At 42.2% G+C, this 14,889-nt stretch overlaps 1 protein-coding gene across 1 annotated transcript in view; it reads right to left on the bottom strand.

Annotated features, from left to right (window-relative positions):
* The window catches only part of ZNF516 (zinc finger protein 516), a 56,083-nt gene extending 41,535 nt beyond the window's left edge, over positions 1–14,548 (bottom strand). Inside the window, exon 1 of the mRNA XM_058809949.1 lies at positions 12,652–14,548. Coding sequence (XP_058665932.1) covers positions 12,652–14,548 — 1,897 coding nt within the window. The remainder of the gene's footprint in view (positions 1–12,651) is intronic.
* Between the last annotated feature and the right edge of the window lie 341 nt (positions 14,549–14,889).

Raw genomic sequence — 14,889 nt, 5'->3', positions numbered from 1 at the left:
CAGAAAATAAAATATTCTGCATAAACAAAACTGATTATGAATCCAACATGCAACCTTAGCTCTCAACAAGCTGTTAATTTCATTAAAGAAACAAAGCAAGTATTTCAAGTCACTGTAACAAGAAAGCAACACATTAAGATTTTGAAGCTAGTTTGACAAACAGTGCGCTTGCTATGGGTGCCAATTTATTAATGTAAAGAATACAGACAAAGAAAGGTGTCTGAAATTACAGTATTATTCACAAAATACCATTATGAGGATATAGGCAACTTTGTTCAAAACACCACGTGCGACTGCTCCACTGAATCTAAACATCTGGGGCAAGTTATCCATCTGGCTTTAGTGCCTTTGAAATGACATGCTACATTTAAGCTAAGAGGTCTGGTCACACCAGTTTTAAGTAATCATGTTTTCATAGTCCAGCACTTCATCATTTTGAATCTTTCATTCCATAACATTTTTGATAAAAATACTTTTAATCCTTTTCCCCACACAGCAGGAAAGTGAAATAGATATAGAGGTACAAATGTTTTCTTTCTAAGTTTTTCTCCAAATATAACAATTATCTGCTGCCACTCAAGCACCCAGATGAATAAGTGCAAGGGAACATCATTATCCTTATGATTTGCCAGGTGAAACACTAAGATGCAACATATCAAAATGGAATCCCTCATTGTAGGTTTCCCTATCACTTCTTCCCTTTTCCATTTCCATTGTTTTCAGGACCTGAAAGAAACTTTTATCTGTTTTTCTTTCACCTGCTCTGCTGCTGTGCACACCTTCAGGTGCTGGGACTGATTTTGCGGGCTTGTAGCACTGTGTGTCCTCCTTCCCCAATTCACTCCAAACATGAGCAGGATGACACTGAGTTACGACACCTCCCTCTTTGATGCTCCACTTTTTCTCCATGGTCACTCATTTCCTTCCTTCAAACAATACTCTGTTCCCAAATGCCAGCTGTGCCCACACAGGATGAGCTCCCACAGCGTGCCAACCTCCCTGGCACACGCTGCTCCAGGCCTTGGCTATCCTTATGGACCTCCTCCCACTAGGAAGCCAGCACTGTGACACCATTTATGCAAACACAGCATGCTTGTACCTCCAGCTTACTTCCTTGTGCCATTGATTCAGCTCTTTTCCAAGGCTGCTCCTCAGGCTCCCCACTCCTACATGAACTGCCTATGGTTTGCAGCTGACAAGCGCCTGAAATCCAGACCCTTCAATACAAACTTCTCTATCACTTCCTCCAGGTCACAAACACATCAGAGGAAAATACAAAGGAAAATATCCCCAGCCAGGTCCCATCCATCACCCAGCTCTTGGCAGCACCAGCCTGAGTGCCTGGTTTGCCCACAGCAACACCGGGATACATCATAAATGGCACTTTGGCTCCCAGTTGGGACCCTCAACAGAAGAAATACGGATTGGTAATCCTACAGTGTATATGACATGAGATAACCTTGATATCATGCATCAGATCAAACATGTGCATGTCAGAAAGCAAATTCACAGACAGGGCAGTTACTGCAGAAAATCACATTTCTGGCTTGTGCTTTAGCATGGCTCTCACTCCCCACAACAACAGGGATCTCAGGAGAGCTGTCAGCAACAGAGGCCTGCTTGGAACTATCAATGAGCTTCCAGAAGAAGCTGTTTACATCATCTGGATGCAGCTCTAATAGTAACACATCATACCTTTACCATGTAGATCTATTTATCTATACTTGTTACATAAACCCATACACCTTCAGAATTTTGTGTCTTTCTCAAACCTTTTTCTGCTTGATGGATTTCTTAATTACATTATGGTTTTGGCCCTTTCCAACCTTTCTTTCTTCCCTAGGCATCAGGTTTCTTTCCTTTTGGCTTTTATAGGCCTCAAAGAAAGTTGCAGAACTGGAATTTGAGTAAATACTTCATGAAGAGTACTTTCCATGATGCCCTGGTTGAGTGAAGTCAGTATTTCAACTTACTGAATATATGCTAAGATACATTTTTTTTTTAAACACAATCTTGCTCTAATATAATTGACCAAGAAATGTCAGTATAGCAGAAAATTCTTCTTGGCACATAAAAACTTCATTATGAATTAATAGCATTTCAGTTCCAATATAAGCCTTACTATTAGACATTTGCATATTGATAACACCTAAGATAAATAATCCTAATAACTTGCAAAATTATATTATTATGTTTGAATTGTAACTAATGTGTCATGTCTGTGTGCAATAAACTAAAAAAAGTACAACACTCCCTACTTCCACAAAAATAACATTCCTTGTATAATATATTTAGCATTACAGTAGCAAGTAAGTGATTCTCACTTATGCGTACCCATTTTGTTGTCCCAGAACAATCCAAGTAAAGATTAATTTTTTCCTGTTACAACTTTACTTGTCATTCTGTGTTTGGGTACTTTTTAAGCCTTCTCCAGGCATCAACAGTACTTAAGGTTAAGACATTTCTGGGAAATTGCTGTGCATGTGGATACAGATATGTGCAAGGACAAGAAACTTCTGCAAAGTATTATAAGGGGTTTAGGATTAATATGTTCCATGTGCAGTGTAAGCTGTACTTCCTGAATTCTCTTTTAAGGGAAGAGACAGATCTGTTTGCTTCCTTATCTAGCAAAAAAAAAAAGGCTTTACTACCTACTGAATAAAGGCTAAATCACAAAAAACTGATCAGACCCTTGGTTCAGTAGTGCTACACACCTACCAAAACATGCAAAAGGCAACAAGGAAACACAGCATCTGCTCCACTACCTTGGGGTACAGCAGGCACAGGAAGAGATGAAGTCTTTTATACTCCATTATCATCCTGAGTTATTGCATTCAGTCCTTCACTACCATGACACTGGTGAAAGATCTCTGCTGTCAAAACACCCAGAAAATGTTTCACAGGATAGAGGGAAGAGAAAAAAAAAAAAAAAAAGAAAAAAGCCCTTTAGCCCTTTAGACCTGAGGTTCACACTTCCCAAAGAACCCATATATTTCCCTTGTGGTTATGCTTTTTTCTCCCCCCCACAAATATTTAGGTTTTGCTGACAACAGCTTGCCTCAAATGCTATTTAAGCAGTAAGACATCACAAGACATATGCTATCCTAAGATAACACACACCTCTGAAGTGCTGTTAGGTGTAGCTGATGCCTTCAACTGCCTGATGAATTTGTTATCTCAAAGAAACACAAGGTTTGGGAGTGCCTTACATTGCAAGCTAACCCTAAATTTAGTCTTTAAATAAATAAATAAAATCTGTGATTTTGCATCCTGTATTAAAAAAAAAAAAAAAGAGATCTGACTTGGAGTAAATCCTAACTTCTTGCTCCCAAATAAAACTAAACTTTTTAGCTTTATACTTGTGATGTGACAGAAACAATAATTTTAATGGCTATTTCCTTTTTAGTTATTTGAAGTAACAGAGATAATGAAGTAATAACTGAGGTTTGAGATTACTAACCTGGAAAACAAATTTCTGAAAGCAGGAGGGCAAATCTTTCCTCCTGGGTCCTGTACAAGGATGAGTATCTCAGTGCTCTAATTCCATGTTAAGTAAGCACCCCTATCAAAGTCACAATAATCATCACTTGAGCGAGTACTTTTGCCTTTCACATGGACACTTTCTCAATAGAGATCCTACTTTAAAAGGATGAAGGGTTGGATTTTTGCCCTCAGCATAGCTAGAGCATAACCAAGCCATCAACAGAGTATCCACAAAAGACAATTCTGAGACTTGCTCCTCCCCTAGACTTATACCCTGGGAAGTTTGCATGCTACGGTGCATTTCAGGATATGCAATTTACACTGGCATTGATTAGAGAAAAGAAAGATTTCCCTACTCTTCTCTAATCTCAGGCCATTAGGTGCCAAGTGGTTCAACAAAGCAGTTTACAATGATTCCAACCTCACTGCTCTGTGCTTAAAATCAAGCCCGCAGTTATAACTATTGCTGTATCAGGGCCAAAGTATTCTGCAATTTTCCAGTCCAAATCCATGCTGTCTATAAACAAGAAAAATTCACCATGAAAGTAAGTTCCCTACACATTTACAAATCCATTCATGGCACTGAAAATAATGCCTACCTGTCACTTAGAAGATATGGGACAGTAGCAATCACACACCAAGTACAAGGATCCAAAAGTCTCCTTCAAGGTCCAAGGCACTGAAAATTATAACACTAAACTCAATGCTTTCCTCCACAGTTTCAATAAAATTCACTATATGCTTTTCATATCCCTAAAAACTACAGGCTTGCTGATGATAAATCTTGGAGGCAATGAAAAGAAAACTGAGAATAAGAAAAGCTATCAATGCTCCCATCACAAAGGGTTCCCTTAACTGCAGCAAAGTTGCTCTTGACTTTTACTGGTACAACTGGTACCACAGTCAGGCCTTTTCACAGTAAAGTAATCCAGTGCCTCAACGAGACTACTGGGTTAGAAAGTAATAAAGTGAAGTCAAGTGAGACCTAGTAAAACTTGTATTTGTAAAACACACCTGCAGAAAACAAATTATCTACCAAGGCTAGGCCCAACCACACATTACTTTTATATCCTGTGCAGCCCTGGGACTCCCCAGCATTTCAGCTCCTGCAGAATTCAGCCCATCCCATCCACTGAGAGTACCTACTGCCAAACTTAATGCACTAAAAAAGAAAATCTGACTCTGGATGGAGGGCAAACTGTGAACCATAACGTTAAGAACCACAAAAAGATTTAACATTAAAGACATTTATACAAGCCCCTCGTTAGCAGTCATTTACAGATCAGCAGAGTCCCACTAAGCACAGTCATGGAGCTACCAAAGTATTTGGGAATCAGATTAAAACCATCACAATTTTCATCATCTGAATCTTGTTTTACTAGCTGGGGGATGGCAGTCCTTACTCACTGACCAGAAACTGCCTCTGCTGAAAATAAAAGCACTACACAATGTGATCTTTTGACTGTAAATGTCACAAAGCAGTATCTCACACACTACAGTTTGATGTAATAGAAACATCCAGTACAAAGAGTTACCAGAGATGCTAAACTGACGTTTACAAGGCAGCAAGGTCAGAGCAGGTGTCAAGAAGTGAGGGATTTGTTAAAACTGAGGTTCTGTGCAGCAGGATTTCCAAGTGCACATCCCTATATGGAGACATTTATCACAGTTACTGAAGAAGAGCTAAAAGCCCAGTATCAACACTGGAATCCCTGTGCAACTGACTTAAACATAAAGGAGTATTTTTGAATGCACAGACTGAAACCAAGATGGCCAATACCTTTCCACACCCTTGGAAATATTTTTTTAATGCTACTCTATGGTAAGTGTGGAATGGTGACCGACAGCTCAGGAAGGAATAAACAGAGACATAAGCAATCCTTTGAGGCAGCTCTTGGGACAGCATTTCTAAAAACTGTGAAAGTAGTAGCATGAAGAAATAATCTTGGGCATTTTCTATAAGCTTCAGGGCAAAGCTTATCCTACTATGACCTACCTTTAAGAAACCACATTTCCGTGCTTCCTAAGAGATAAAATAAAGGTTGGGTAAACCTATCTCCCTCTTAGCAGCTTATACAATTTTTCTTCCAAGCTGAGCTGTGTTTTTGCTTATATCACAGAAGCACAGCTACAATAAACTGCCTAAATAATACTTGTATCTCACTGTGTCACTTGGAATTGCATATGGTAACCTGCAAAAAGGAACACTAACAATTAAAGCTAAATACAGCAGAAGTATCTTTGACATGCACGAAGTTCTTCAGCACTTAACACCCTCACAGAAATGTTTACAAGGAATAAAAGTAGTGCTACAGCTGGTCTAATAACTTCAAAACACTGCATAAGAAATTGTCTCTGAGAAGCAATAAAGGCAATCTCTGTCACGACAAGCCATCAGTCTACTGAAGTATCCCAAGCTCAGCCAACAATCCTTAGTTCTGACTTGAGCTGACTGTGGGTTTTCTGTTCCTCATCACCATGCCCCATTTCAAGAGGAACTTGAATTGCTGTTTAACACCCTTGCTGGCCACCCACATTACATAGGACTGGGTAAAACAGGCCTGGTAATGCAGAGCAAAGTGTGGTCATTAGGAACACAGTGGAATTTACCTAAGATTCCTACAGGGCAATCTTTGCATGTTCCTTAGTCAGTATGGTGTCAGGTTAATGGACAGCATTAAAGGGTACAGACTGCTTTATGCCAAACACTGCTGCCCTATTCCAACCAAACACTTCCTGCATGGATTTGTTGGAGCATAGCTCTCACCATCAGCCTAAAATACAGAATGAGCAAGCAACTTCATGTGTGTGAGGTGCACCTGGCAAGAGAGGTTTCAACCACTTCCTAGATGTCCCATGGCTTTTCTCTCCTCCTCTCCTCTCAGTACACACTGCATTGATCCTAGCTGTCAGAATTTTTCTTGCTATCCATTTTCTTGGGACAATCAGCATAATTTCTATTTTGTTCTCTTTCCTTGGCAGGTATTCCCATTAAGATCAACCCACAGTCAAAGACAAATAGAATAAAAAAATACTGCTGAGGGCAACACCACAGGAATGTGTATACTCACACAGGAGATACCATCTGCAGTCTGGAGGAGAGTACAAGAGTCCAAAGAGGAGGAAAAAGCAACAAGTGCTGCTGTGGTGATACACAGAGGAGATATGACCTGTACTGGTCAAAAATGATGGTTCAAACTGCAGTGTTTTGCAGAGAAACCTCAGATCATGAGAAAGTACCACACTGCACACGACTTTGCTAACAAGCATCATGACTGGACTATCACTACAGTCCATTACATTGGACTTGCATTACAACAAGGCAGATAGGAAAGAGAAATTTCTAAACGGTATTATTAGATGTGTTCAAACTAGGTAACAAACTAGGTAATGGATCTAGTCCAAATCTGCTTTAAGGAACAGCTGAACTCTGCTAAGCCCCAACCAACATCTAATGGATCTCTTACTGCTGGCATAGGTTTTTGCTTCTGCCCAACTTCCTCTATAATTTGAAGCATCAATTTGCTTGTAATTCCAAGTCCCAGAGTTTCATTGATCTCACTGGAATTAAGAATCCCAACAACTAGTTTGAGTTGTAAAGCTGAAAGGGTTTTATATTCCAACAAGCACCCCTCAGCAATGCCCAAATTAACTGGTGAATCACAGCATAAGACTGTTATCTTCACAGTTCTGAGACACTGTTCCTCCTTGAAACTGCCTTATTTCTTGGAAGCCTGGGGCAATAGCTACCAATTGTCCAGCACTGAAACATTTTCCAGTTTGTTATATGCTCCTTCAGCAAACTAAATATGTTAAATAACTTAAACATACTTAAGACTGTACATATAGAACAAGATCTCATTTGGTGTAAAAAGCCCCAAGAGCACTGCCCTTAGCAGCACGATACTGTGGGATTTACACTGAGAGTCTGGCATGAGAAGCATCTGAAGTGCAATTAATCAAGATATGTAATAAAAATGTTTGATTTTTACATAGTGGAGAGACCTCCCCTTGCACACAAAGAAACACTTTTTCATGTAAGAACAATGAAGTCCTGGTACTGGATACTGGCAGCTGTTCCATACACTCGTGCTAGCAACAGAAAACATTTACTAGAACTAGCTCTGTTCTCTGGAATTACTATACATTTTTATTTTTCTAATTTCATTTGCTTAGCTGCTTTATTCTTATTGTTGCTTTCCTCACAAAAATTACAGCCTTGCTGCTTTACTAAAACATTAAAGCAACTCTAAACAACTTTTACTTTTGAATTATTTTACATGAAAAGATTTCTGAAAAGATGCATTTTTCAATAAACTTCCAGCTCCTGGACTTGTTATAATTCATATGTGAGCAAAACAAAGTCCAAATTTATGCTTCATAAATCTCTCCTATAGTTCTTTCTCAGAACTTGCCAATGTTATGTTTCTATTCAAGCATTCCAGTTTATATATAGGATTTTCATGTAACAGGCCTGGGATAAATGGTATGTGTTACATCCCCAAGACTGTATAACCTGTAAGCAATTCATAGGCAGCTGTCTCTTCAGTTTACTAAAAAAAAAGATACTACATCAGTCTCTGGCCATGGTCTTCTAAGAGTTTTTGAAATGTAACAAACACAAAGAGGTCCAGACCTGGTCTTCACATGGAAATCCTCATGGAGTGACCCACCTGAGCACAGCACATCATAAGCCTTTAGAGCTTCAGTGCAAGCCATCAATGCTGGCACTGCCTTGGAGGGTCTAAACTCCAATGCTACTGCACACCTCTCTTGAGCCCCTCAGTTCTCCTGAAACCTCATCACCGGCTCAGCTCTCTTCACCAAAGTCGTGCTTCTCTCCACCTTTCCCCATTCTCCTTTCTCTCCACCTGCACCTTACTCCCATCTCATCCCACTCCTCCACGGTGCTCATGTTCTAAGCAGGTCCCGCCAGTGATGCCTGATGTAAACCAAGCACAGCCACACACCGCTGTTTTTTATTCACTGTTTGAGTTTTTTTCACATTCTGCAGAGTCCTGTGCCCACCTCAGTCAGGTCACGAGCTCCTCGGGCTGAAAGCAGCATTGATACGGGGCCCAGCACAACAGCCCTCACTCGCAGCCATGTGCGCAATACAGGTGAATCAGTCTCTCCTTAAAACACTTCAAAAAATCAGAGCAGTCCAACAGAAGGGAAAAAAAAGACAAAGAGAAGGGAGAGCAGAGGCAGGAGATAAAGGAAATAGAATACACAGGATGGTTTTTACTGGAAGCAGCATTCCAAGGTGATACATCCTCTCCTTTCCCTGATGTCCTTCCTTGACATGGCCACTCTAGAAGCATCATTCCTCTCCTTTGTTCCTATATAACAGTCCTTCTCTTTTCTTCTTTTCTTTTATTTTCTTTGTTTTCCCCTCCTAGATAAATTTTAACATTTACTTCCAGCCCAGACTGACAATGACATACCAGAAGAAGCACCACCTGTATGGCACTTCCTCACTGGCTGGGCTACCTCAGGTCTGTGCTTTTACTCCATGCTTGCCAAGAACCAAGAGGTATTTAAATTATTTTCACTTCTTTTACTCATCTTTCCACCAGCCAACAGCAGTCACAGCTGCAAAAATTCTTCTTCCTTCTTCATTTCAGGACTGACATATAGCCCAATGTAACAAACCCAAACACCTTTGCTGCTAAAACCACCATGGCAATGAAGGGGCTCAATGCCTTAAAAACACTAACTACTAAATTACTTTCATATATCTAAAACTACATTTTAGGTGAGAAGATGAAAGATTATAAAAACAGTGTTTTCCTTTCACTTTTATCAACACATATATAATCCCTCACTACTCTCTCAGTCATATCTCTGGGGCTCTTCTCAGGGAAAATGAAAATCATTAAAAAGACCCAGCCAAAAACCTCAATTTGGGAAAGAGGGGAGCAACAATCTACAGATGGTTCACACAGCTTTGGATGCAACTCAGCAAACATTCAGGTACAGTTTTGTAAGTGGCTTGAACGATAAATAAAAATGAAGAATCATCTGGGGCAGGAATACCTCAAAAACATCCAAAGTCTGGTCTCAAGGAAACAAAAGCGCTCTGAGCCACCTCTTCCCACATGGCTGTCACACAAAGACTTCACGTGTGATCTCTGCATGACAGGTATCACACAGTACACTATGTGTAACCCTACAAAACTCAGTTACCCTCCCTCCAACCAGATAAAGCACACTTTGTAGTCAGCCCAGCAGCTGATAAACTGGGTTTGCAACACTACACCCCAGTGCCTGAGGAATCATGATGTTACTCAACAAAGGCAGCAGGGGCAAATTCCTGTTAAAAGGAGTGCCTGCCCTGGAGCCTCTCAAGCCCAATTCTTGCTCTTCTCCCAGTGAGCCCTGTCAATAATCCCTGCTCCTGCCACCCTCAGCCCTAAGTGACCACAGAGGTGCCCCACCAGCTTCCCTGCTGCAAGACCCCGTGCGTCAACAGCACTCCTCAGATTATTAAGAATTAAATGCACAAAGAAATACTTTCAGCTGAGTCAAGGCCACAGCATTCTATACTTGGCAGTCCCAAGGCCCTTTTCTGACACAGGATAACATAGTAATGCATGAAAGGGGGAAACAGAGAGTAAAGATAGGAAAGTTTAAAAAAAAAAAAAAAAAAAAAAAAAAAAAAAAAAAAACCAAAAAGACAGATATGGTAAAACCTTCTGAGTAGCACAAGATTTTCCTGATTACAGCCCGAGTAAAAATAATGCTGCAGAAATAATTTCAGGAGCACGAACTGAGAGCCCTGCTTGTCAGCCTCCACTGGGGAGAAAGCCTGTCCATGGGGCTGGAGCTCTATTCCTGATGGAAAATCTTCACCTGGAAGAGTAACTAAAAAAAGCTGCAGCAAAGGATAGCAAACTACAGCAGTTCTAGGACAAAACGTGCTTCAAGGCCACACCAGAACACCTCATTTTTGCAGGTACATACATCAGGGCAGAATCTGGCCTATATTCCATACACCTTAAGTCATTGTTCATAGGGGAGGGTAAGAAAACCATCTTGAGTTACAGCAGAATCTGCAAAAGAATAAAATTAATCTTACAGCTTGCTGGACAGAAGGACTACAGTTCCTTAGAACACAATACCAGGGCAGTGCTAATAAACCTCCATACCAAAATGATAAAATTGGGAAACTTTAGTCCTGAACATTTGCCTATGAAAACTCCTTTTATTCATAACAAAACAAATAAGCAAAAAAACCTTAAACTTTCTTTCAAATTAAAAAACGTTATCACTTGTAAAAAAAATGTTCCCTTCACTGAGACAGTGATTTGAGTTAAATAACCTCTAGTAATAGGCAGCATTTCTCTTGCACTGAAACATTTCTCATTAGCCAATTAAATACTTGATTAGCTCTTCAGCTGTGATATTAGCAAATATAAAATGCAGCAGCCACCCTCCCAGCCCATCATTGCAAATATATCCCTTTTCCAAAATGTGCCTTTATTCAGACCCATCAGTTTGCTGCTTCTTTACAGTTAAAGCAAACAAAGATCAATTTGATACCCAAGGAAGTGAGTTTCCAGTTGCTGGCATCAGTTAAGCCAGTAACTTTAATTCCTATGAGAGCAAAGTGCTATGTGACTAGCTCTCCCCTTTCAGTCCTGCAGCAAGGGCTCAAAGCCTGAGCTGAGGCAAGAAGCAAAACAGGCAAAGATATGAGAAAACTCCTCTTGTTAGAAATAAAATACAGAGAACATATAAGAACAGTTTTCCTCTTTGAACATCATACAAAGAGGTGTTGCAGTATTTTTAGCCCATGTCCAGAGAAATGGTTTTCCATCCCAGCAGTTCTGATTGCAGCACTGTACATTTCACTGGTGCAACATGGCAGCCCCATTTAACTCTAGACAAAGCTGCAGTTTTAGCACCACACCTTGTGTCAGCTGAACCCAAGTACCTCAGGTGGCAGTGGATGGACTTGCACACAAAGTAGGCATGTACCCAAATAGAAGAGTTCAAGAATCCAACAGCACATAGGAAAGCCAAATTCTGAGTCTTTTAAACTTGCAAGTAATCATACTGCAAATATTTAAGAATCTGTAGGAATCTAGCTTGTCACTAGACTTTCTGGAGAGGTTTTTTTATGAAAAGGTGAAAAAACAAAAACAAAAATTGATGTTCTTGGATTAATTTGAATATATTCACCATTGCTTCAAAAAATTATGAAAAGTGTGTAACAATTCACAATTCTGGTAAATGTCTCTCTGTTGCTGTGGGGTCTGAAGCCAGGAGAAAAGGAAACATTATATAATATCCTGAAAGAGCAAGGTAATTGAATAAACCCACTCTCTTCCACAATACTGCTGATTACTTCATCCACGATGGTCTTGAAAATGAGTTTAACTCTATAGATAACTATGTTCTTCACAACAAAAGGAATGAAGATGAGAAGAAACCATTTTTGTTCACCAAACAGAAAACAAACAAAAACCAGCAGAAGGGCTAGTAAGGAAAGAATGGTTAATCTCACATTTCTAAAAGGGTATTATAAACAAAGCATGGTGAACAACAAAAATAAAGGATTAAAAAAAAAAAAGATACGAAAGTGCTTAATGGTGTTCTTTTAAATATTTACTTTGCTGCTATTTGGAGAATAATTTGTTCTATTTAGTAGCATTGGGCTCAAAGGACCGCTTTAATCCAGAGAGATTAATTATAGCCTTTGGAGTTATAAACACAATTTGGGAAGTGAAGCGGAGAAAAGGAGAGACACTCCTGTCACGCTGGCATTTTAACAAGTTTATGTGCTTTGGGGCTACACTACGCGGGCTACACCTGCACACTACAGGCAGAACAGAACACACATGAATTGTGGAAAAGCAGCCCCCAGGACATCCAGGGGGCTATCCTGAATATCCTACAGTGTTGCTGTAGGCAACTAAAATACTTCTCAGGTGCCCTTCATCAAAATACAAGCTCACCGGCACATTACAAAAACATCATCTCGCTTTTATTACCTGCACCAGAGAGGAGCTGCCGCACTGAGACATGCAGCGCACACAGGGTCTCTAAGACCTCTCACATGCTTTCACCTGTTTCTCCCTGTGGTCATCGCTGTGTCCCAGACCAGGAGACAGACACAGGGACCAGCAACAATTACTGGGGCAAAGCTGGGAGCGGTCTTACCTAGCAAGGGATTGGCCGCTCCCTCCTCCGAGCTCTCCTCAGCGCCCTCCTCTCCCAAGCCAGAGGTGGCTGAGTCCTCTGGGGCGGATGCTGAGCCGGGGGTGCTGGGCCCGCTGACGGAGCCCGAGTCCCCTTCCTCGCTGCTGGAGCCGTAGCGGTCGGGCTGGGCGGCCGTCCCGCCCTCGCTGCAGCTCCTGCGCTCCTTGCGGTGCACCCGCGAGTGCAGCACCATTTGGTGGTAGGTGCGGAAGATCTTCCCGCACTCAAAGCACTCCGTGGACTTGTTCTGGGTGCCCCGGCGGCTCTGCCGCGAGGCAGGGCGATAGTCCAGATCCCCGAGGGCAGGCGGGCAGCTCTCCCCCGCTGGGACACTGCTGGCTTTCTCCAGGCGCCCACCGGTGCAGCTCTTCTTCTTGGGGTTGCTGGGTGAGTCCTGGTCTCGCTTGCGCTTCTCCTGGTTGACAAGGATATACTCCCTCTTATCCTTGTCGTAAGTCACGTCTGCATCTGCCAGGGCCTCATCCCATCCCACATACTTCACATACTCTGAGGGCTCTACTACTTTTCCTTTGGTGGCCAGCTGCCAAGCTTGGTAGCTACTGACCGGATCCAGCTCAGCTACTCTTTTCCCAGGCTGTCCTCTCGTAACTCTATCCAGCCCTACAGATGGCCGTAGATTGAGACACTGCAAGAAAAACTGCTTGGTTACCGAGGAGCTCAGGCTCCCATCAGTCAAGCCCTCAGCTTTATCCCCGGTGCTGCCCGGCTGCACACGGTAGTGAACAGCATTATGCACTTTCAGGCTTTCCATATTTGTAAACAGATTTCCACACTTGGTGCAAACTTCATACAGAGACAGGCCGGTCACAATTGTCTCCTCTTGTATCACATCATTGATAGTGGCAATCAGCTCCAAATCATTTTTTGGTTTGTTTTTGCTCCCAGACCTGGGGCCATGCGACTTCATGTGGTTTTTGAGAAACCAGGGCTCCTTGAATCTCCTGCCACAAATATGGCACCCATGATCAAATGACCCCCTATGCTTTTTCATGTGAGCTTTCAGGAACCAGGTTTGACTAAAGGTCTGACCACAGACTTCGCATGGGAACTCGCCCACATTCAGCTCGCTCTTGCAGTTCTCGGTGTAGGTCTCCCCATTGGGCACCTGAGCTGTTATATGGTCTTTCTCTATGTGGTTTAACAGCGTCTCCTCCCTCAGGGTCATGTAGCTGCACAGCCTGCACTTGAATGGTTTGTGGACTTGGTGCAGGTGCTGCTCCAGGTCCTTCTTCCTTTCGAATTTGTTTTTGCAGAAAGTGCACTGGTAAGAGGTCAGCTTGTCATCCTCCTCAGCTGGTGCCATCTCTGTGACCTCCTTCTTGCTGCTTCTCAACAAGATCTTACTGCTATCGACCTGAGTGGTACCGTTCAAGATCTTGTTGCAGGCAGACGTACTTTTAGTGGGGCTGGTGCACCCGCCAAGGCCCTCAGAAACGCCCATCTCCCCCAGCTGTGCCTCTCCCATCTCTGCCTCATGCCCCTGACTTAAAGTGCCTGTCCTGTGACTGCGGATGTGAATCTTCAGGTTGCCCTTTTGGGAAGCTCTGTGATCACAGTAAGGGCATTTGTAGGGCTTCTCACCTGTGTGCTTCCTCATGTGCTGCGACAGGGAGCTCTGAAAAGGGAAACTTTTACCGCAGATGCAGCAGCTGTGGCACATGGTCTTGTCAGCATCCACGTCGTTCTTGCTTAGCTTGCCAGGGCTGGAGGATCTCCGTAACTCCATTTCTGCCTCTCTGCCACGATCCATCTGTATCACTGCAGCAGGGGGTAAGCGGGGCAGGAGGACAGAAGCATGTCCGGCAGCAGAGCAGGGCTGGAACGCGTTCTCAATCATACGGTTCTGCAGAGAGGGGCTCTACTGCTTCATCCTCGGGGTAACGCTTCCTTCAGCCGCTCCACAGAGTCCACAGCACCAATTTATTTCTGTGTGCTTTGTAAGCACAAGGCACAGATCACCTGAAACAAGAACAAAATCACACAAATGTACAGATTCTTAAATATATTCAAACCTGTTCATGCTTTGAATTCAACAGCTTCCACCACTCACTCGGCACTCAGAAGCGCACCATATGACAATCTATTGCACCAAAAGGCACTAGTTTCTCTTTCTGCTGATATTCTAGACTTCAATGACAAGCATAATTACTAAATAAGTAAAATCCATAAAAGAGCAAA

This window comes from Ammospiza caudacuta, chromosome 1, assembly GCF_027887145.1.
Source record: "Ammospiza caudacuta isolate bAmmCau1 chromosome 1, bAmmCau1.pri, whole genome shotgun sequence".
NCBI lineage: Eukaryota > Metazoa > Chordata > Aves > Passeriformes > Passerellidae > Ammospiza > Ammospiza caudacuta.
This window is presented reverse-complemented; position numbering and strand designations above follow the sequence as displayed.